Source organism: Xiphophorus maculatus, chromosome 8 (assembly GCF_002775205.1).
Source record: "Xiphophorus maculatus strain JP 163 A chromosome 8, X_maculatus-5.0-male, whole genome shotgun sequence".
In the NCBI taxonomy this organism is placed as follows: Eukaryota; Metazoa; Chordata; class Actinopteri; order Cyprinodontiformes; family Poeciliidae; genus Xiphophorus; species Xiphophorus maculatus.
Genome location: NC_036450.1, coordinates 13,216,578 through 13,240,515, shown reverse-complemented (window position 1 = coordinate 13,240,515; position 23,938 = coordinate 13,216,578). Strand labels below are relative to the sequence as shown.

General features: G+C 36.6%; 2 protein-coding genes across 5 annotated transcripts; one reads left to right on the top strand and one right to left on the bottom strand.

Annotated features, from left to right (window-relative positions):
- Positions 1-3,926: 3,926 nt before the first annotated feature.
- Positions 3,927-15,854, top strand: LOC102225659 (calsenilin). 4 transcript variants are annotated; one of them, XM_005811985.2, is made up of 10 exons: positions 3,931-4,128; positions 7,390-7,564; positions 9,051-9,053; positions 12,944-13,068; positions 13,728-13,797; positions 14,021-14,091; positions 14,982-15,089; positions 15,168-15,272; positions 15,439-15,501; positions 15,580-15,854. In XM_005811985.2, exons 1-10 carry the CDS (start codon positions 4,123-4,125, stop codon positions 15,625-15,627), a joined length of 774 nt encoding a protein of 257 aa, XP_005812042.1. In that variant the 5' UTR covers positions 3,931-4,122; the 3' UTR covers positions 15,628-15,854. The 4 variants fall into 4 exon arrangements, with proteins under 4 accessions (XP_023193478.1, XP_005812042.1, XP_005812043.1 ...); XM_005811986.2 differs by lacking the exon at positions 9,051-9,053 and having other exon boundaries at positions 3,935-4,128; XM_023337710.1 differs by lacking the exons at positions 7,390-7,564; positions 9,051-9,053 and having other exon boundaries at positions 3,927-4,128.
- A 2,933-nt stretch (positions 15,855-18,787) lies between these two features.
- On the bottom strand, positions 18,788-23,899 carry LOC102226692 (prisilkin-39-like). Its single transcript, XM_005811990.3, has 3 exons — positions 23,821-23,899; positions 23,387-23,509; positions 18,788-22,913 (listed from the first exon to the last, which is right to left on the bottom strand). Exon 3 carries the CDS (start codon positions 22,908-22,910, stop codon positions 21,330-21,332), a length of 1,581 nt encoding a protein of 526 aa, XP_005812047.2. The 5' UTR covers positions 22,911-22,913; positions 23,387-23,509; positions 23,821-23,899; the 3' UTR covers positions 18,788-21,329.
- Between the last annotated feature and the right edge of the window lie 39 nt (positions 23,900-23,938).

The window sequence follows — 23,938 nt, the reverse complement described above, 5'->3', positions numbered from 1 at the left end:
ACTCATTTGAATAAAGTATTTAATCCATTTACCACCGATGCAATCCAGACGCAACCTTCATTACGCACAATATCTACAAAATAAAAAAGGAAATCCAGTGTAAATCATCTTGAAGCTTGATGCTTTTAAAAAGAGCCAAACATGTTCATTCTGTCTGTTTATTCTAACATGGACATCCTGATACATAGATTGCAGAAGCCTTGCAGGAAATCAGGTCGCACATGCAGTGTGTGTTGCATTAGTTATGATGTGCAGTGACTGGAAAGAAGAGACAGGCAGTAAGATATAAAAGTTTTATCTGCTCTACCGCACGTGCACTGTGGATTTGCAGGAAGGAGAGTGAAATAACGGCACCTAGTTTGATTAACCTGCGACCTTCAGTGCTGCCTAACACTGATGATTAGCACAACATTTATGAGCGTAATGAAAACAGGGAAGGGATTAGAGCTGGAAAGTTAATTAAAGAATCAAAAGTGCTCCTGTATTATAGTTTCTATCATCCTCATGGGTGAAAAATCCAAGAGTGGGCCAACAAAGGCAAGTGGAGAGGTCTTTCTTTTGGTTTAAATTCTAAAATTCATTAAAGACAAAGCTGAAAAGATTTCATCAACCAGACAATGAGCAAAAAAAACATAGTTGTTTTCAGTTTTCACAGGATAAGTGTGAAAACACGTCTATTTATGGCAGCAGTGAAAATGACTTAAAAGTGAAACAAATCTGCAATTTATCTCCAGTTTAGTTAATCAGCATTCTTATTTTAATCTACATTTCAATCAACCTGAATGGTATCAACACATACATTTACATCTGAGTGTTTTAATCTCATGAGATAAACAAATGTATGAAAGTACTTTCTGATAAAAAAAAAAACAAACAAACAAACTATGAGCAGCCATATGTGCACCTGCAGTTATGCATGTCAGTTCAGAGAAAAGCCCAACATTTATGAGAAGAGAGGAAATAAAAGAAAATCTTCTTTAGAAACACTCAAATACATTCCCAGAGCACATCTGTTCTGAACAACATAAACCCTGAATTAAACCCAGAGCTGGTGTGGATGGCACCTGGGAAACTGGAGGCTAAAAATAACCTTGCTGTCTGCAGAAAGAGAGGAAACTGTAGGAGGACGCACATCTCGATGTTATTGAGTTTGAACACGTCTCTCACTGTGGAGAATGGTGCTAGAGATGTTATTACAGCTTTACATTATTTTCTTGACTATAAATAGAAGAAGAAAACATTTGGATCCAAACATTAAATGTATATATTGAGCAATAAATCTCACAGCAGCACTCGAACTCTAATAACTCTGGTTATTAGTGTTTTAAAACTGATAACCAAAATGGTTTTATTGGCTGTGATAAATGCTTATTTTGCATAAAAGTATCTACAGGTTAGGTTGACAGAGGTGAAAAAAGACAACACTTGCTTTTCTCTTTCACAGTCACAACCTAATAAAATTCAGTAACAGACACTTTTTTAAACCACAGAAGCACACTGAAATTGAGAAAGTGTAAAAAAGTATGAAAGAAAAACAACAGCAGTGCAAAGCAGACAAGAAGAAAGCTTAAAGTTGCTAGAGTAATGATGTTGAAAAACTGAAAACTGGCATCAGATTTGCAGAAGTTGTAATAGCAAAGTATCTTCTCTGAGTTAAAGAAGTGAAGTTTACATGGTGATTTATTTCCAATGTCTGAGAGCAGTAGCATGGGAACCCAACAAACCGGCACCCTGTCAAGGGATTTAAGGATCCCAGTTCATCTCAGATTTGCCACAGTGGAGAAATCCAGTTTATGACAATAGCTGTAATTCAGACAACCCTCAATATCTTTTCTCTGGACCAGCGTTGTTACTCCAATGTAACATGTCCATGGAACTAAAATACTTTATTTTTAGTGAAGCTCTTCAAGTCTTACTTTTCTCTAAATAATCAGTCATGTTGTCCTTGTGAGGGTTGAGCTGCATTTCAGAAATGTAGCTATAATCTATCAGACATTTCTTGAAAATATGAAAAAATATTACTTTCTTACCTCATACAACACATGTTGGCGCTGCCATCATCTGATTCTTTAATCACTGCTTGAGTGATAAAGTCAGTCCTAGTTGTCATACTGGAATCCTTAAGTTAAATTTAATGACTTTTAATACAATTTTTACAGCCTTCTGATTATTTTGCAACCATCACAAAACTAAGTTTCAAGTGTTAATCAACAATGTTTCTAACATTTAATGCGTGGATCATTGTTTTCAAGTCATGCCTACAAGGGAAAGGTTAATCCTAGACATTGAAGAAATTTTACTGATTAATGTTTCTATCGAAACTGAAGGCCACATCTGTTTTTACCCCTACATTGGTCACACAATGAGAGGTCACAACAGGGAGCAAAAGAAGAACTGGAGGAAAAGTTCGAACAAAATAGAATTGTTTTTTTCCTTTCAATAAATTTAAAATACTTCTTCTTATTGGCCATGTTTAGCTTGTAGCAGTAAGCTAAACACAGTAATAACAGTGGCAATACAACTACATTTTACAACATATATCTTGGTTGGTTGTGCAGGCAACCCAAAACACATCTAAAAAAAGACAAAAAATATATCAACAATACCTTGATGGCAGATTTAGCACCCAGGCTTATATCTGCACTATCAGAGGAAAGAAAGTTATTTTCATTTATTGGACTTATTCTGATCAGCTGCAAGGTGTGAAATCCTGGAGGGGCTGACCCTGAATCAGTCACCTCCATAAACTCTTAAGATGGAAAAAGTATGTATAAACAAACCATTTTTGAAGAAATATGATGATTTAGCTGACAGAATCTCCCTCCCTTGTTCGCCTTGACAAAGTTTCCCTCTTTGTTTAACTTTCATAGATTGTGATTGCAAAACACAATCTGAATTTTGTTTTTTTTAGTATTCAATATTGAACAAGAAAATTTAGTTGAGCTTGTAAAGCTAAACATCAGCAGATACCTGACAGTTTAGGGATGTCAAACATTTTTAACTTGTGCTCACAAAGTCAAATATGTCCTGTATAATATTCTTCCTGCAGTTTACCAAAGCACACAGTCCTCATCTTGACCAACTGCAGAAAATATCCTCCACCTTCACAGTTCAAGATAAAATTTCAGAGTATTTTTGGAAGCTTCCTGTACTCAGATTAATTTACTCTTCCAGATAACATGAAACCCTGACTGGATGCATAGAATGTTCCCCGATTCAGATTAAATTTCTCCTTTCAAAGTTAAAATGAAGGGTAGTGCACTTGGTGGGTTTTTTGTCAGACGTTACATGACGATTATGTTTTAATGTGTTGCTGTCTGAGGTGTAATAAAACAAAAACAAAAAACACTGGCAAATGCTCACTAATGTAACAATAAAAGAAAACAGGAACAGAAGTTATGAAATGATGATAAAATACAAAAAATCCACATAATAGAAACTTTAAAAAATAATATTTCACATCAGTTACCTTTTCAGAAATTGTGCATAAAATAAAAATGGTTATGTTAGAGATTTAACACCACAATAAATAAGACAAAAAAAGAGAAAAATTGTTGCTTTTGCAGTCTAGAAGAGTATAAAGTGTTCCAACATTTTTATATGAGTACTTTAATATTCCTGACTTCAACTTAAACTAAAAAAGCACATACAAAAGGCTTCCACAACTTTTGTCATTCTGCTTTTGCAAAACAAAACAAAACAAAACAAAACGTTGTCAATCTTAGCAAACTGTTGGAGCAATGAGAATTGTGTTCTTTAATGCAGACAAGATAACAGCAATCTTTTTTTTAATTTCCTCAGAGAGTCTCACACTGTCTGAGTCTATGCCCACATCTCCCACACAGCTTATAATCTGGCTCTTTTAATAACATCTGTCACGATGTAAACACCTGATCCACACCTCCCTTCCTCCTGTTCTGCTCTGTTCTTCACCATCTGACTGCCACAGCTTTACGAAGCTGATCCTCTAGCCGGAGTGTGAGCAGCTCTGCTCCTCCTTTAAATATCCGCTGTCTGTCTGATGAAGCTGAAGCTGCTGCTGCAGTTCAGTGAGGGTCGTCAGGAGGAGGAGGGCTGCTGTAAGCGACTTTTCTTCAAAGGAGCATCTAAAATCCAGACGCAATGCAGGTACAGGAGGAATTTGTCACTTTTTTTACGTGTTACCGATTGAGATTCAAGCAGCATGTGGATGGATGTTTTAGTTATTTATGAGCGCCCTGTATTGGTTTGGGATTTATCACTTTAAAATAAAGTACCTTGAATCAACTTTAGGGACAAACGTATTTGCATACAACTTAAAGTGGTCAACTTTTCACGATAAAAAGTTAGGAAACATTGTAAGTGTAAACTTATTGTAGATGTGCTTGAATTTGAAGTTGCAAGAAGAAAAGCGTAACATTTGAGATTTCATTCAAGGGCAAATGTTTTGTTTAAAAGTATCTGAAAACAAGAGTAAAATGCCAAATCGTGATTAGGTAAGTGAAAACATGTCAGAATGCAGAGGTAAAAACAAAAAGGAAATTTAATGAGAAACTGAAAGTCTGCATATGGCGACAGAGATCGTGACAGAAGCTCCATGTGGGCAAAATCATTCTGTACCATATGTGAAGATCAGCAGTGGTCCGTTTCCCACTGAGTTCATAACCCGTCAGATGATTTCCTGGAGAATGTCACAGTGCAACACGTCTGTCGATGATAAACCTTTTTCTATTTTAAACCAAAGCTTCCTGGAAAGCAGCTGCGGAAAAATTTAGATATCTTCTGTAGGACGTAGAATGTAATTTTGTATATTTCCTACATTTAAGCACAAGTATTATCATGGCATTAAAACATGTTGCTGACATAAAAATACATTTTGATTGCAAAACTTAAGTCATTTAGATGCTTTTCAGACTGTTCACATGGATCTGTGCTGCATAAATGTATGAGACTTCACTTTGCTCTTCATGCATTTTTAAGAATAATCGTGTGGGTGGCATGACTACACGTTTGCACAGGTGCATGATGGTTGCCTTTCAAGAAGATTTGGAGGGTTCATCAAGCATTGCTTTTAGTCATCGTTCACAAAGTCGGAGTCATCAAACACCTCAACACAGCAGCTGTAACTTTGATCTTTTATTGATGGAGTTTAAAGGTGTGTAAATTATTGAGCAACACACTGGATGCTGCACTGTCTCTGTATTCAAACAGGGTGACAAGGGGGACCAAGACGCTCTCCAAACAGCAGTTTTGTCTTTTATCAAAATATCTAGCTGTTAGCTTTATTATTTTTAAATCAAGACAAGGCAATCTCATTTATACAGCACATTTAGCAACAAGGACATTCAAAGTGCTTTATATGATAAAAACATTTTAAAAAATAGAGAAAAAAACATTATTTTGCAGTGGAATAATGTGAGAACATAATGAACAATTAGAATCCAGATAAAAATGATGGTCCAGTTAACATCAATCCAAAGCTACTCTAAACAAGTGGAGTTCTAGACTTGATCTGAAGATTTGTTTCAGTAGGTTTGCTGTTTTCTGGAAGCCACAAATTAAACCGAATGCTGAGGCTCCATATTTTTGTTCTGGGGATGCAGAGTAGACTTGAACCGAAGTCCTGAGAGGTCTGGAAGGTTGGTGCAATAGCAACAGAGCCATAATGTATTTTGGTGCTAAGCTATTCAGTGATTTATAAACTAATAAAAAACTATTCTTTGAGCTATAGGGGACCAGCGTGAGGACTGGGTTTGGTGAGAACATGAGCAGCAGCGTTCTGGATCAGCTGCAGCTGTCTTATTGACTTTTTTAGGCAGACCTGAGAAGACACTGGCAGTAATCAATGTGACTAAAAATAAACTCATGGATGAGTTTCTCAAGATCTAACTGGGATATTAGTCCTTTAATACCAGAAATGTTTTTTAGATGACAGAAGGCTGACTTTGTAATTGTCCCTATTGTGTCTCTGAAAGTTCAGGTCTGAGTGTGAGAATTTGGTTTTCTGTGTCAATTTAGTTTCTGTGTCTCATCTACCCCTTGATTGCTCCCAACTGTCCCTTGTTTCCCCTGATTACTTTCCCTGTGTATTTATACCCACTTGTGTCTCTTGTTCCCTGTCAGGTCATCGTCTTTTGTCAGGGGTTTTATGTCAGTTGTCAAATTCATATACCAGTTGCTAATAGAGTCAGAGCGATTGACACTGCTCACCTGTGCTGCCTGGATTTTTTGTGTTCTGTCTGATTTCCATTAAACCATCATGTTTGCACTTCAACCTGGGTCCAACTGTGTTTCTCCTCACCACCAAACACTTCACTTCATGACCCTGAGTCCATCATTACACCCAGATTTTGTGTGTAATGATGTGATTAAAATAGCCGAAGCTGTGCGCTGACTCTGCTACTCTCCGTGCTTTCAGATTTGTTCTGATTCTGTACCATGTAGACCTGTAGGCAATAACCAATTAATGGCACAATAAATTAAAACAAACTCAATAATTTCCATTTGTATAATTTATCATTTTTCTGTTTTCCCTCTCTCTTCCTACCAAATCCTGGATGACAAAAAATCTTCAGTCTTGTGTATTCAATTCAAATTGTCCATTTTTTGAAGGGCAGTTTTGTTAGAGACTTCATAATTCATTTTATTTGTTGTTTCTGTCCCTGCGACACACTGGCGACCTGTCCAGGGTGTACCCCGTCTCTCTCGTTAGCTGGAGATAGGCACCAGCACCCCTCCTGACCGCACTAGGGATAAATAGATGGATGGATGGATGTTGCTTCTGTTGTTTTGTTCATTTATTTTGGATATTTAAAATGTTTTTCTATTCCAGTGTTAAATGTTCATTAGAATTTAAAGTTTATTGATCTTTGGGAATTTGTTCTTGAATTTCTTCTCAAGTAATAACTTGACCATTTTCAAGTTATTGCTTGAAAATGGTCTCAAAACAACAATTTTATATCGCTTATCACAATAACTTTTGGGACAACTTATTGTCCAGCAAAAAATGTTGTCATGACAGACTGGGGCAACCTACTATATAATCTACTGGGGCACCATATTATAAAATCCTACATACACCATATTCAACAGGAGAGGGTTCACTTTCTCCAGCTCTCATCAGATGGGATAAAGGGTTGGATCCCTGAAGTCATATTCTGCCCTCTGCCACCCCCCTGACGCTCCGCCCCTGGTTGTAGGTATGCATTTCAGAGCCAGAACCATCAGAATTTGCTGCCAATTGTACGAAAGATTTCAGGATCTCCATAATGGAGAAGCTGTTATCATGTGGGTTCCTCACCAACTTTCTGTAATATCACATCAAAGTAATTTGTAATTAAATAATAGTCAACTAATGCGTTAATGTAGAGTCACACCAAATCAGGAGATTAGTTTGGTTCTCTTCTGCAGGCAGAGAAGAAGGCTGTGGACGGCGATTTGCTCCCTGATGCCAATGGCAAAGATCCCAGCCCGGGGGGACAAACAGATGGCTCAAAGTGGCAGAGACCCCGGCTTTCACGCAAATCGCTGATGAAGTGCTGCCTCGTCAAGTGGATAATCGCCAGCACCACGCAGCAAGGGCCAGGTAGAGACACAGGGGAGGACATCAGAGCAGACTGATGCCCTGAATGATAAAACATCACAGGCCAGAGTGCAGAGTAGGAATATTACAGTAGAGGTGTACACCTTCCTACAGAATGCATCAATTTTGTAGGATCTGCTTCAGCTTTTCATATTTTAAATTCAACATTGCACACCATCCTCCTTCACTTTCAATGATAAGAGCTTTGAAAAATATTTTCTGGCATCTAATCCCACCTTTTCTAAGCTATAACTTATTTCTGTCAGGGAATGAATGGCAGAGTTCCTGAATTAAAAGCAAAAAAAAACTTCACTTTACATTCTTAACTCACTGCTGTTAGAACATTTTTATTCTTTCAAGCAAAAAAATAGAGGTATCCTCATTTTTATTTGAATGTGTCTTTACCAAGCCACTCCCATTTGGTTTATTTAAATTATTGACACCATGCTTCTCTGCAGACATGCTGTCACGGACTTATCTCACCTTGTCTCACAAGTATCACATTTGCCTTAATTTGATATTTCTATGTAATTTTACTTAATGGCGTCTTCAGTACTTATAGAGCTTGGCAAAAGTGTTCCTACACCCTGAACTTTTCCACACTTTGTTACATCTGCAAACTTTAGGATTTGTTCTGTATGTATCCTACTGGTGCAAAACTTGTAAAGACATTTTCAACAAATATGGGTTGTAATTGCCACTAAAGGGAATTCTATTGAGTATTGATTCAGTTTTTTCATTCGTGAAAAAACTGGAAACCATAACATTTTCCTTCCACTACACTAATAGTGGTCTATCATGTAAAATCCCAATAAAATCTATGAAACTTTGTGGTTGTAAGAGGACAAAGTGTGATAAAGTTAAAGCATCATAAATACTTTTACAAGACGCAGCATATAATAAAAGCCGCGAGAAATTATACATTCAAGAAAACAATGTGGGAAGCTAATCGGCTAACTGTTTAGCCTTTAAAGTGTCTTCAGAAACTAAAAACTATATAACCAAGCAGACCGAAAATAGGAAATAAATATACTTCTATATTTTATTTACAAGTAAATCTACAGTAGATTTACAAATCTGGAACTTGAACTGCACAAAATTGATGTAAAGTTTTATTTTTGCGAGACAACTTTCTCGCCACATTATAATTACTTTGTCGCCATCTAGTGGTTTTTAAACTTAAGAGCATCTATTCATTCACTCTTCATCTTCAAGGTCAATTCAATTGACTGGAAGAGAACAGAAAGAAAACTGTATCTTTTGGACTGAAACAGAGTAAAAGAATCCGTCCTCAACCAGATATAGGAAGAAAAGCATGCTAGTAAAAACCAAAAGGCATGCAACGTTTTTGTAGCCCGACAGGTTTGTTTTGTCTCTTTGAAAATAGAGGAAACAAATCTTTATTTTGCTTTTTGTCCTTTTCAGTTTGAGGTTTAATGAAGCCTGTTTGAAACTGAAATGTTGCATTCTTGAGCTTTTTTTATGGAAGACGGTGTTGTGAAAATAAATTGAAAACCAGCAAAAAGAAAGTTCATCATGAGATGAGAAGTGACTGCTTGTGATAGATAAACTGGATTAGCCTTTTAGCTTTAATGCTGCTTTCTCTGCAGCCATTAAATCCTGGTGATGAGGCCAAAGACTGCTCTGCCTGTATCTTTGCATGTTTAATTCACAGCTTTCCATTTGTATTTAATAGAAGAAAAGGTGGGTCAGCACTTAAGGTACATTAAACAACACGTTGTTGCTTTATTTTTATATATTTATATAAGTTCAGATCCTGCATATTTAACAGATACTGTATCTCTCTGTTTTGTGGTGGCTGAAGTACAAAGCAGCTAAACTCAATAGTGTTGCACTCAAGCACCAGTAAAGACTTAATTTGACCTTGTTCATTTTAATTAGTTTTATTGTGTTTAATCTTTTATCAGTCTTGTCATATTTTGATGTTTTTCCTTTTAATGCAGGCAGTTATGTGCAGCACTTTGCTTTAGTAATACTTTATAAATAAAACTGGCAAAGACAATATGGAAAACTTAGTTGATGGTGAGGATGGTGAGAACATTCGACAAAACAATAACTGTGGGATTATGCAGTTTTATGCTTTGGTGTGGGATATATTTGATGTGACAGCTAAGACGTGGTACTATCTTCAAAATTCTATATAAATGTAGCAAAACTGCATTTCCGTTGAGATCTTTTGCATCTGTGCTACTAAAATGCTATAAAAAATATCATATACTAATATTTCTTTGTGATTTTGGCAGGGTTTTCTTTTAGTTTATCATACTTTTTAATGGATGAGACACAAGTTAGCTGACCAATACTGGTGAAACTTCAAAGATAAATAAATCCTGTGTCAAAATGCATATGCTGCACACTTTCTCTGACCAATATTTTAACTCCCATTGATTGATTAGCACTCCCCGATACTTAAACTGAGTCCATTAAGTTTTGCAGACTCATCAGTTGCGAACTATCCCCACATTCTTCTTCACTTGCACTGTGTTGCAAACCCACCTGATAAAAACGTTTGTGCACATGTGTAAAATACTTTATTTACGCAACTATTCAGCCTCTGGTAATACATGCAGCACTATGTTGACTTTTCTGAAGTAAACCTTCACAACTTGAATATTCCACCATCCAGTTTTATCGCATTAAAAAAATACCCAGTCACAAACGTCTGATATTTGCTTGCATGTGATTAAAACCACTTCACTTACTGAGTCTATCACTGACCAAGTGTGGAGATACAGGCAGCAATACACAGGCTCATTTGCACTAAGTGCTACTCAAATCCCAGCCATCAGCAGAAGTGGATCAATGCTTGGTTTTACAGTTTGCATCACTGAAATGACGGGGCTCATAAAGTCACAGACCATTAGTAAAGAAATTCCTTCACCAAGAACTTCCTATCCTCACTGGCACCACCCTTAAACACACATGTGCACACCTGCTTCACAGCAGACAACTGGAGCTAAACCTGGAAATGAGGCTCAGATGGATGTTTTTGCAAATTAGGACAACTTTGGACTTTTTTTTTTTTTAAGTGATCGGAGTTTCTGACTTGTTTTTTCTGAGGCGCCCTAGTCAAACTTGTCGAACTTGGGCAGCATGAATGTTCCCCATTCATGTGTTATCCATTTTCTCGGCTGGTCAGTGGTGTGAATCAGTTCATAGCTGCTGATGCTGGTGCAATGTCTGATGAACTGATGGAGCTTGATGGATGAAGGAGATGGTAGGCAGCAGGTGATATTTTTCTAAGAAAAAGCTGGATCAATAGATTAGTCAGTTCAGAAAAAGAGACGCTACTTTTAATTTTTTTTTTATGTTTGCATTTTTTATTCCAGCAGCATTTTCAGAGCTGACATCTAATATAAGTGAATAATGGGTTTAGAGGGAATGGAAGTAATTGCCATTGCTGTTGTTGTTGGACTTTTTATTGTTGTTCTCAGACAGTTTGGGATTTGGGAGCCTTTGTCACTGGAAGGTAAGAGTAGGGTGAATTTTGAGTATTTCTTAACTGTGTTGCAATGTAATGATACAACCTTGTTACATTTATAGAGATTTTTTTCTGATTTAAACCAAATATTTTGCTAATAAAATATTTCCACTTACGTCTCCTGCAGAATGTATCTTCTTTATATTTCTACATTTTGAATGTTTTCATTAAGCTATCCTAATTAAAAACAGATGTTTATTTGCATATGTTTAATGTGTTCACTTTGTAAAAGTTGCATTTTTATCTCATATTTCTTTTCTTTCCCTCTCATTCCTTTGCCATCTTCCTCACCTCTTCTTTGTCTTGTTCAAATCTATTCATGTGTGAAATCATTGTAAAGACGGTGAGTAACTCCATCATCATCAGATTAATTTCCTCCCATTGATTAATGTAATCCTCCTAAACTTCTACTCACACTAGTTGGTATTAGTGCGACTGAATCTTTTTTACATTGTGGACATCTACTTGTCATGCAGGTGGCGCTGATAAATGTGTCACCTAGCAAACATCACGTGCCAAAGGTGATACAAGGTCATAGATATAAAACCAATATCATGAAATGTTTTATATATATTATGATCAAAAAAGGACATGAATCAATTCCATAAATTATAAGTGTATAAAGTCAGAATTATTTAAATGTGCCAATAATAAATGTAGAAATATCAAAATATAAAACTTACGGCATCTGTGAAGTATAAATATATATACATACTTTTATTTATCAAAAACATTATTTATGAGCCATGGTTCACAAATAATGTCAAATAAATACAATATTTATACATGTAGTAGTTTAAATAAAACTATATAAAGTATGCATATTTTTAATAAATTGTAAAATCATAGATAATTAAATGGGAAAACTGAATATAAAATGTAAAAATCAAATAAAAATTTAAAAATGTATTGTTTTATTATTATTTCATATTTCCCTATGTCACTGTTGTTCATAAAATAGTCCTTAACATTTGAGTGGTTACCTTGCAGAGTTTCTTAACTGCAGACAAAGCTCTTTGTTTAAGACTGCTAAATAAATTAAATTTATGGCTTAGTGCTGTAAAATAGGACTGTCAATTAAAAAATTCAGAATGACTAATGCTTTAATTATTACAATTTCAACATTTAAGTTTCAAATTTACTATTTACTTATTTAGAGTTTTATTTAAGATTTCTCATGTAAATCATTTTGACTTATCTATTTTATTGTGATACTTTGGCACTAAATATTTGCTGTGCTGTAACTCACATTGCAGTTTATCAAATGGAGCAAATGATTGATTAAACTGCATGGCAAGTCAGGCTAAGAATCATATTGATAACAGGAGCAGTGGCATTTCCACCCTATTCGTTTATGTAATTGCGACACTTTTTGTCCTTCATAACGCAAACAAAGTCTAATCCAAATAAAAACCTTCACCAGAATATGTGTGTGACTGACAGGTGTCCACAATGAGGAGGTTAGTTAACTATGTTTATGCACTCATAGTTTATTTTCATTCATCTCAGCATTATATTTTTTTATGTACCTACAAGTTCCCCTAATTTTGCCCCTCTTTCAAACTCAACAAATTATTTCATCTCATTTTATTGATGTCATTCTCTTGTCTCAAACTGTTCATTGTCTTATGCCACTCTGCTTCTCATCCATTTCCTCATCCTTCGTTTCTTCTCTCTCCACCATTGTTCTCAACTTCCTGTTATGTTTCCTAAAAGATGGTGGGTGCTTTTTCTCGTTTTGGTTTTCCAGTGTTTTGCCTTCTTCCCGAGTCTTTCCTTCCTTCCTTTCTTTTTTTTTCTTTCTTTCTGGTCTTACCGCTGTTTCCTCCCTCTTTTCTTTCTCCTGTCCTCCCCTTGTTTTGTCTGATTCTGTCCGGCAGACACCAGTGACAGTGACCTTGAGCTCTCCATGGTGCGGCACCAGCCAGAGGGCCTCGACCAGCTCCAAGCCCAGACCCAGTTCACCAGGAAGGAGCTCCAGTCGCTTTACAGAGGCTTCAAAAATGTAGGGGAAATGTTTTTAGATATTTGTGTGTAATTACATTTCAGTTTGTTTTGTTTGTTTGAGTGGGTAACTTTTAAAATGTGATTTTGTACCAGATTCCACAGAATTTTTGACACCTTTGAAAAAAAATCTGCACAAAAAAACAACAAAATATAATATATCTAACACTTTTAAAGTTAGGGGTTTCAGTATTTATTTTAGTTTTCTTTATGAGTTGTGAAAATAAGCCTCTATCTGCCTAATTTGACTGATACTGTATGTTCTCCAGTGTTACCCATTATGAACAGTGGCTAAGGGAAGTCACCTCACTTTTATTCCCCATGGAGAGATGAAGTTATGGGTTACTAATATGTGTTTAAGAAATAAAAGTTGAATATGTTCTGTATGAATTCTCTTATTAATTATTAATGTGTGAATTTTGGTGCTAAACATACAGTACAGAGTTTTCTAAACATTTCATTGGGAGATTGGGAGATTGTGCCACTTCAATAACAGTTCAGTTTATTTTAAAACTTTTTATACATTTCTGCCAGAGGAGGCAGTGTCAGTCTGTTCAGAAGTAAGAATAATTTAGTGATGATTAAATCAAGTAAGTGAAATAAATATAATAATAATTCTAAGCATATCTTCTTCATAGAAACTTGTTTCCCTGTCAACAGGAATGTCCCAGTGGGTTAGTAGATGAAGAAACATTCAAAACCATCTACTCACAATTCTTCCCTCAAGGAGGTAACCATATATAATCTGAGTTTTAAAATATATAATGTAAACACTAAAATAATTATTTTAAAGGTGCTTTTCATATACTTAATTTTTCCTTAGTTTCCTTTACTAACCTAACAGTGCAGCATAACAATTTTGTTTTCTGTACCATGAGAATACCCTGTACATAACTTTTTTTTATCAAACTAGGGCATTGGTTTTTGAATTTTAATATCTCATTTTCTTTCAGATGCAACCACATATGCTCATTTTTTGTTCAACGCATTCGACATGGACAGAAACGGTTCCATCCGATTTGAGGTGAGTGTGTCAGCAGCGGCTGCAGCTTTGATTAAATTCACAACTATTTAAGTAGTGATCCAGGATGTTGCAAAAGTATTAAAGCAAGCATTTGTTAAATTCAACATGTTTTAGGGAAATTGCATATGTTTCACCAACACAAAACACTAAATAATTGCAAATTGTGTGGCTGTGAGTCTTATGATCTGTAGGTTCCACTAGTTTTGCACAGACTTGGAACATATAAAACATTTTTGCCCTCCATCTTCTTTAAAATAACTCAAACTCAGTCCAATTGAATAGAGAACTTCTATGAGCTTTAAATTATTTTCACACATTTTGATTTGGATTAAGGCCTGGATTGGACTAGGCCATTCTTTATTAAACATGATTACACTTTAATCTAAACCAAAAGTCTCAGATGTCATGATTTTTGTAGCCTTCAAATATGGATCTGCTTCAAAACAATTTTACCAACTAGTAAATTCATAGGAAGATGATAATTTATTTTTATTCAGGTGTGTTTGACCAGTAATGCAGCTGTATTCTTTCATTGTACCTGTGAAAGTACAATATGTTATTGTCTTTGTCATGGTGCAAGTTAAGTTTTACCTCAGTCTAAAGTCTGCATCCTCAAGCAGTCGGACGTGGCAGATGACCATTCGTTCTGAGGCAGGTCTGCACACATACATCTGCCTAACTGTTAAGACTTTTATGCATCAAACACTTAAATCACAATTTAGAAGTGATTTAAGGTATGGAATATTTTGTGTTGGTCTATCATATAAAATCTCACTAAAATGCATCAAAGTACAGGGTTGTAATTTGACAAAAGGTGGAAACGTCCAAGAGTGATGAATACTTTTGCAGGGCTTTGTTGCTTATAGAAAACATTTCAATCTCCTTCACAGGATTTTGTGTTAGGCCTGTCTGTTTTGCTTCGAGGCTCTGTTACAGAGAAACTTCGCTGGGCTTTTAATCTTTATGATATCAACAAAGATGGCTACATTACAAAGGAGGTAACAGTTGCGAAAAAGTTCCCAAACTAGATACACTGTAGTTCATTGTTCATCTGTCTTTTCATTTTTCTCCTGCAGGAAATGTTAGCAATAATGACCTCCATATATGACATGATGGGCAGGTATACCTTACCCAGCGTACGAGATGATTCCCCGTTTGAGCATGTGGAGAAGTTCTTCCAGGTGAACTAAAACAACATATTTTTTATCATTAGATCCCAATTTTACATCTATTTCTGGTCAGAGGAGTTTTGATTTCTGTCAAAATTAGCTGAACTTCAAAACGCTTTTCTAATGCCCACTTTTATTCCATTTCTTGAGTGAACAAATCTCTATTTTTACTTGTTAGAAAATGGATCGAAACAGGGATGGAGTTGTGACAATAGATGAATTCATAGAAACCTGCCAAAGGGTAAAATAATCAACAAACTGACAAAATTGACTAGGTAATAATCACCTAAATCCATGTTGTTTTTCTTTCTCTCAACAGGATGAAAATATAATGGCTTCCATGCAGCTCTTTGAGAACGTCATTTAGTTTCTGCAAAGAAAATTGGACCTTATAATGCTTCTTCCTTCAAGCTCTTACTCTGAAGTAATGCCAATTGTATTCTAACAGAGATGATTTTTGGCAAGAAAACACTTAGGACACATGTTTATATAAACTAGGAAACCATTCCTGTAAAATGTGAACATACAAAGAACTGTGCAGTATCCACCACATCACTTTAAAAGCTATGTTTTTTTGCATGAAAATGTTTTATATATATATATATATATATATATATATATATATATATATATATATATATATATATATATATATATATATATATATATATATATATATATATATAAATATGAAAAGCATCCTCATTTCAAGATGTGCATGAATGTTTTTCTGGAGTTGAAAAGCATGTGATAAAAACACTTTGGATGCAAACAAAGGATTTGTTGTCTTTTTTTATGTTCTTTGAAATGTAAGTGCGTGAGAATACTTTATTATAAAATAACACTGTGGTGATTAAACTTTGTTGTGGTGTCCTGGATTTTTTTACGTCATGCTGGGAAGCACATCTGCCTGTTTTATGTCTAAACTGTGTTTTTGGGAGGAAATTTGCCACATGCTTCTCACGTGCCCCTCATTTCCTAGATGGATGGATAAGAAAGGAAGTCAATTTTTCAAATACAAATATTGTTTTACACCCGGTTATTTTTTCCGATACTTATCCAGGCTAGAAAAATATTTAAATTCCTCACTCTTCCAGGCGCAGTTATCCATCTTATTCTGGAAGATTTTAAAAAACACTTCAGATGAGGAATTTGAAATGATTCTCTAGTACTGGGTGCTGATTGACTACTCACTAAACGTGGGTCTAAAGTCCATTTTGCTGTCTGATATACCGGTACTCTCCCTCAATGAGGCAACTTGATGGAAACTATATGTTTTAATCACTTCTCACAAGCTGTCATGTAAATCTGGCCTTAAAGGTATTAACTTATTTCAAATAATAATTTATTTTACTAAATTGTTTTATATATTTCAGACCACATAATGGAACAGCTTTTCATTTAGCCTATAAGGGGGGGATTCACCTGCATCAGCAGAAGCATTGAGGCTGTCCTGTAGGCCTGTTGTTGAACATATGAGTTTGTTTTTGGGGGCGGGGCTTAACTGGATGCTGGGTGATGGTATGGAGGTGATAATGAAAGCCAAAGTGCTGCTCTGCTGCACTGTAAGTGTTGCTTGAACAGAGACCACAACTGCAGCATCAGAACCAATCTGTGGAACAAGACAGAGAGGTAAGGTATCTTTTTTTCCCATTAAATGAAAAAAATATATATTACACCCATCCTATCATCACAAAGGTTAAATCCAGTAGAATCAAACTACAAATGTGGGGAATAAGAACACTTCTAATTTCTCAATTCTCTATTTTAAATTTATTAGAAAATGGGAACGTTTCCTTGGCAAGCTTTCAGTTTTAAAGCAACACCAAGCATGAGGTCTGAGTGTTTTAGAGCTGTAAACACTTCTGTTCACTTTTTTAAATTTTAGAACTATTCTATTTCTATATTACATGCACCATATGTGATAAAATATTTAATTGTTGATAAGAAGAAGAAGAAAGTAAAACAACTCCAATATGAAAAGGAGAAATCTGCATCACAGAACCTCCTAGTGTTGACAGAGCATGCAGTGGACGGTTCTGGATCTCTGCTGTGTTAGCAGAGGGGAGTGTAGGACTTTGTTTGTGCAGTAACAATAAATCAAAAGCCAGTTTGAACACCTGCCAACAGACATATGTCCTCTCTGTCATGCACAAAAACAAATAAAGAGTTCAATATCAACCTAATTAAAGTAGTTTTGAAATTTAAGGCTACATCCTGCAAGTTTGTTCGAACTGTGACTGATGTTTTTTTGCAGCTTTCCAATGATGGGTGTTCAGCTGAAGCTACTCTCATTCTGGGTAGTGATGCTGCTCACAGCTGCTTTGTGCCCCGGGTCGCTCAGCAAGCGAGGAGGCAGCTCCCGAGGTCACGGTAAAGGTGATGGTGACAAAGCGTCCCCCTCCCAAGGCCGAGGCCTCTCCAAGAAGGGCCTGAAGTGGGCAGGAGCGGCAGCAGCAGGCATGCTGGGAGGAACGGGGACAGGGTACGGACTGGGCATCCTCGGTAAACCAAAGCACGGGACTGGAAACCATCACAATCACAAGACAGAACAACATCAACAACCTTATTACCAGGAAACCCAAAGATACAACAACCAGTCTCTCTGGAGAGTCTTTGTTAGAGGATCTGCTCCTAGTACAGGGACAAATTTCTTTCTCAGACTAGGACATCTGGTGCCTTTTCTTACAGTAAGCTGGATCAGAGACATTTAATCTAATCACTGCTTATTGTGAGCTCTGATCTGAAGTGAAATAAGCAACTGAAGCTTTCAATAAAGAATCCTTCCTGCTGTTTCTTGCATTGTATGGTCTGATTGTTTTATGTATTTAAAGAAATAGCTGTAAAAATTATTTCAGGACTGATATAGCAGTCAGATTTTCTAGGATTTTCTATCATTGCATATTCTTGTTTACATTCTACAAACACAAGTCCCCCAGTATTTCAGTGATTGCATTTAAAACAATGACCAACTTCATAAAAATAAATGGTTTTCTGCAGAATAACATCAAGTAATATAAAGTTTCACACTTTAAAGTCCCCAAATAATGAATATTCCTGTCACAACTAATTGTTCAGTATAGAGCGAGAGGATTTTTCTTTTATTTATTTATTTTTTTGCCGTTCGATCGATCCATGCAACTAAAGGCCTGTTTCCTTTGACACTGTATAGATTTCTTACAAATCTTCTTTTTCAAAACTTTTCCTGCTGTTCATTTCAACTCATGCTTGGCTTTTAGGTGTCTAAATATATGTAAATCTGCTCTGGTTTTAAAAAATTACAATTATTTGCCAAATCTGAACTGAACTACAGAAGGTAAATAAAGATTCTTTATTCCATAGTAAAATAAATAACTAAAAATAGAAAAATGTCAGTGAGTCAGTGCTCTAAATCAATAGATATTAAAATAAGTAACATTTTTGGTTCATGTAAATGTGTTCCCTTTCTATGCTCATAACCTTTCTCCTTAAATAATGAGATATAAAAGACATTGAGTCAGATCTGACTGTATACTAAGACAGAGGAATAATTTTTGAAGTGAATTTATTTAAGACATAAACATCCATGACAAGCTATGGTAAAATGTTTACACCTGTGAGTCAAAATGATGACAAATAATTGCCATTTGACATTCAAATGTGATAACCCAACAAAAGAATATCCAGAGGGGAAGTAAGTGCACTTTACAGATATTCAGCAGGAGAAATCTACATGCTCTGAAGACAAAGTTTTATTCAGATAAATTTTACTCACCAAAACTGGTCAAAATCAAGCAGAGAATTTATTTGTTAAATGTAAAAAGATGATGGATTGAAAAAAAAAAACAAAGGGACATTTAATATCCATACACAGGGACACATACAATTATGGAAACAGAGAACAATTTGTTTAAGAAAGTAAAAATTGAATTATTTAACAACATTGTTCAACTCATCTTGAGGACAGAAAAGCCTATTGAGATATATTCTAATGAGATTCTGTACTTAAACTGTGACAATAGAGGTTAGAGTAAAACCAAATAAATTATTTACAACGTTAGCAATGCCTGAAAAATGACTATGTCACTGTGTTAAAAAATCCAGATGCATACAGGAAGATATTTGTACAAAATCAAGACCAAATAGACGATGACTTAGGTTTTCGATAATCAGGTAAACCGGGATAAATATGTGCACAGGGACAATAATTGCTATAAAACTAACAACTCATGCTGGGTATATTATACAACTTTCTCAGCAACATTGCCTCCACTTCCACTCTGAAGATACACAATATTCAGAGATTACCTGGGACAACTATAAGGTTAGAAATGTTCTGAATGTGCAGATTAAAAGCATCCAACATTATTACCGAACAGCGCACAAAGCATTCACGATAGCTGCAGGAAGCATAGTGACATTGCAAACTGATCTCTCCTTTTTTTATCAAAAGCTTAAAAGATGAAGAACAGGGAGTCACAGCAAGCTAGCAGAAGTCAAACAAGATGTCCGAGATGGATAAAGCTGAGAAAGAAAGTCATTTTTACACAGAAAGTTTTCAGAGCTTTGCAGTACAGAAGGTTTAAAATCAACTACTACTTGTAATGAGTTGACACAGTTTCCACACAATTCCCACACTACATTCATAGTGTACATTTATTTTCACCACATTTATCTCATAATTCTAGGCTATATATTCTGAATTTGTAGCTAATTTCTGAAGACGCACAGATTAGAAATTTATGTCTGATTTCCAGTTTTTGCAAAACTTTGATCTACTGATACCAGTTTAGCTGATTCAGTTCAAATTATTTTTCTCTAGAGTTAGAAGCAAAATCCTGTTGTAAAACAGGATTTCACTATTTTAAAATAAAGACAAAATTACCGTGGAGTTGACTTTTTAAATCGTATTTAGTATTTAATATTAGCCATTAGCTCTGGTAGATGCTAACTGTGCTTACTCTATTGAGAATGTAGACCTAATTTGGAAGTTGCGAAAAGATTGGAAAGCATTTCTACATCCGGCATCTTTCATGAGAGTAAAAACTAACAGCCTTATAACTCGGGTATTTGCTTTCCAAGTCAATTTACCCATTTAGTTTGTGAAAATGTCCAATTTCTGTTTTTTATATGCTTCTGAGCAGAAGGAAAAAAAAGTTAGAACATGGTGAATGACCAGTACAACCACAGTCAAGCTCTCTTTCGATGCTTGAATGAACACCTCATAGGCTTCCAAAGAAAAGAAACTGTTCAATACATCCAACTTCCTCCCACAAAATCAAGTTCCACATCAAAGAATGCTTGACCAGGTATTTAGTTTTGCTGCATTCACTGATCAGAAAATCATCAGGGCTAATTATGTTAAAAACTGCATTTTCTAATTTCTCAGTGCATCTTTCACTACACTATTATGCACACATACTGAGTGCATACATTGAAAATGTATGTATTCTTTCTTTATAACACTCCTCTCAGCAAAAATTGCTTTTTTTATTCCTGTGAGTGTTGATTTGGCTTTAGTGGGATCAGGAGGGCAGTCAAGTGTTTCCAGTCCAAAGAGTTGCTTTATTTGAACCATTTCCTCACAGCTGTGACCTCCATTTTTTTTCCATACACAAACTTATGTAAGAGCAAAGTCTTGCAAGAGAAGAGAAAAGGGAAATCTCAACAGCTAAAATGGAAATATATTCTGTCAAAAAGGATTCCTCTCAAAGATATATAATACACTAATTACATAATTTAGAAATCACTCCACAAATTGATTTACTCAAACAGATTTTGACAAACAATACAGCATATCTATTTTCAATATTAATAATTTATACCATCAGTTCCATGAGAGGTTTTGCTCTTCACCAAGCATTAAGGATTAAAAACAAAAAGTGCCATAAATTAAATATATTCTGAAGAGCAGTGTATTTAAAACTTAATCCAGATTACACTACTTTTGCAGAAAAATTGACTGTAACAATCTATAAGCAATCGCTTCGACTGTAAAGATTAGATACACAGGCTGTTACTGTTACAGCTATAATGGAAGCAGGGAAAATCTATTTGGGGTGTGGCTGAAAGGAATCCTTTTCTTCTTCCTCACTGCAGTAGTAGCATGCTGGACAGAAGCACGAAGCCGGATGTGAAAAGCTGCATCACCCCATTGCTCATAGGAGCGCTACCTCTTGGCTGTTGCCGTTGTTCAAACTTTCGTTTCTCCATGAACTGTGCAGAGTACTTCATGTACTCCTCCACGCAGCGGCGGGACTTGACTTGGTCGATCAGGGCTGGGTACCCAATTTCCTCAATGCTCACTGTGTCGTTCTCCTCATCAGTTGCTCCACTATTCGATGAGCCTTGGTCTTTGAGGAGGTCAGTGCGATTCCTGCATTCATTCATGTAGGTCTCGTAGGTCTTGGCCCGTGGAGGAGGCTTGTAGACATAGTCCCGCCCATAGTCTTTTTCATCTGTTGACTTGGTCCCATAATGCCGGTACATGTAGTTGTTGTAATAGTATTCTTCTTCGGGGTTACGGAAGGCAAAATGTGGTCGAGGGAAGCGCCCTAGCCCATAACCGACGGCCATTCCAGCTAATGCACCGACACCTGCTGCTACCATGGCTTTTTTGGCAAAGCCTGTTGATTTGGGCTGAATTCCCATGCCCTGCACAGAACGAGAGAAAGGAGATCCTCCCATGCCATGGGAGCCACCATATCCATAACCTCCGCCACCGAACCTTGGGCTGAGGATTTTATTATTTGGGTTCCAGTTAGGGTAACCACCAATTGCTCCTCCACCATAGCCACCACCGTAACCTCCACCGTAACCTCCACCATAGCCTCCACCATAACCACCGCCGTAACCACCTGGGTAGCCACCTGCTGCTCCGGGGTACTGATTGGGATAATTCCCTCCAGCAGGGTACTGGTTAGGATACCCTCCTCTGCCTTGGTTGGGGTATCCACCCGCTGGATAGCCTCCACCAGCTGGATATTGATTTGGATAATTTCCTCTTCCTGGTTGATTAGGGTATCCTCCAGCAGGGTATCCACCAGCTGCAGGGTAGCCTCCAGCAGCTGGGTTCTGATTTGGATAATTTCCTCTTCCTGGTTGATTAGGGTATCCTCCTGCAGGGTATCCACCAGCTGCAGGGTAGCCTCCAGCAGCTGGGTTCTGATTTGGATAATTTCCTCTTCCTGGTTGATTAGGGTATCCTCCTGCAGGGTATCCTCCTGCAGGGTATCCGCCTGCGGGGTAGCCTCCTGCTGGGTTTTGATTTGGATAATTGCCTCTTCCTGGTTGATTAGGGTATCCTCCTGCAGGGTAACCTCCAGCAGGATTCCCTCCTGGATACTGATTTGGGTTGCTCCCTGCTCCTGGATAACTTGGTGGATTTTGCCTGGCTTGCCCACCTGGATTAGTATTCTTATTTCCAGGGTACGGGTAACTCCCTCCAGCAGGATATGGATTGGTGTCACGATTGGGGCTCTGCTGTCGAGGATAGTTTCCGGGCTGAGAGTTTGATGGCTTTGATTGGGTTCCACTTCCTCGGCTGGACGTTGTGGATTTCTTTCCACTGCTGCTGCTGCTGCTGCCTCTTTTAGCACAAGTTGACTCAAAATTCAGCAGCAACATAATAATTAGGGACAGAAGTCCAATTTTTAAAAACTGCCCCATCATAGCCTTAAGGAGAGAAGTAAAACAAAGCAATTAGAAATTACAAAACAGATATTGTTTGCTCTATTTTTTGTAACATTTTGAACAATATGATAATATTAACCCTTTAATAAGGGTTAAAGAAAATGATAATCTTGTTTTTATATTTAAGCCACCCTGACTAACTGGACTCCATAGTAACTGTAGGCCCTAATGGGATACACGGCCTTAATGTGATAACTGAATTTCAAGTAGGCTACCTCGAAGCAGATCAACCTCGTTGCTCTTTCACGCTTTGGTTGATTACAAACAGAAAGATTTGTGTTATGTAAATACAACATCCATAACTGCTAAGGACGTATCACTGAGTAACCATCACTGCATAATTTATTCTGTCCTTATCATAATAAAGCTGACAGCGTCGCTTTATTTCCTCATTAGGGACAAATCATGAAAACAAACATAGCACGATTAGGTTAACGCATCTTAGATTTACTTACTGTAGATTGATGGCTTGTGGTTGCGCTTCTTTCGTAATTCAATAACACTGCGTTTGTTGTTCTCCGCCTGTAGCCGTTGCTTCTGATCTGGGTGGGTTTATGTGCTCCGGGTGCGCTTGTTTTCTGTCACGGGGAGCACCATTTTAGGAAAATAGGGAGAAGGCGGGAACGCGTTGTTATAACTTCGAAGAAATAAAGCCATCAGAAAGCGACATATGCTGAGTTTTAAGAAATATTTTTTTAACGTTTGAATTGTGATGCCAGCAGACATCAGAATATGTATGTGTTTGCTGGGCAGCACCTCTAGTCAACCTCTGTCAACATCCCAACGCTCAATCAGTATTAATACATAACATGAATGAACATTTTCTACATAGTTCATTTCTACATAGCTATATTACAAAAATATGTGAAATACTGACAGATGTTATTACCGTCTGGAGGAGCTCCCATTGAGAAAACTGTGTTAGAACTTGGTCGTCCTGACAACCGTTATGTTCCGTTACTCAGAATAAGTGCACACGCGGACGTATTTCCGGTTATTGTCCAATC

Bases quoted from the DNA above. Each gene is read 5' to 3' on its own strand.
- LOC102226692 (XM_005811990.3), bottom strand. From the start codon at position 22,910: ATGATGGGGCAGTTTTTAAAAATTGGACTTCTGTCCCTAATTATTATG.
- LOC102225659 (XM_005811985.2), top strand. The intron at 13,069-13,727 runs GTAGGGGAAATG...CCCTGTCAACAG, and splicing joins TTTACAGAGGCTTCAAAAAT to GAATGTCCCAGTGGGTTAGT. The intron at 15,502-15,579 runs GTAAAATAATCA...TTCTCTCAACAG, and splicing joins TCATAGAAACCTGCCAAAGG to GATGAAAATATAATGGCTTC.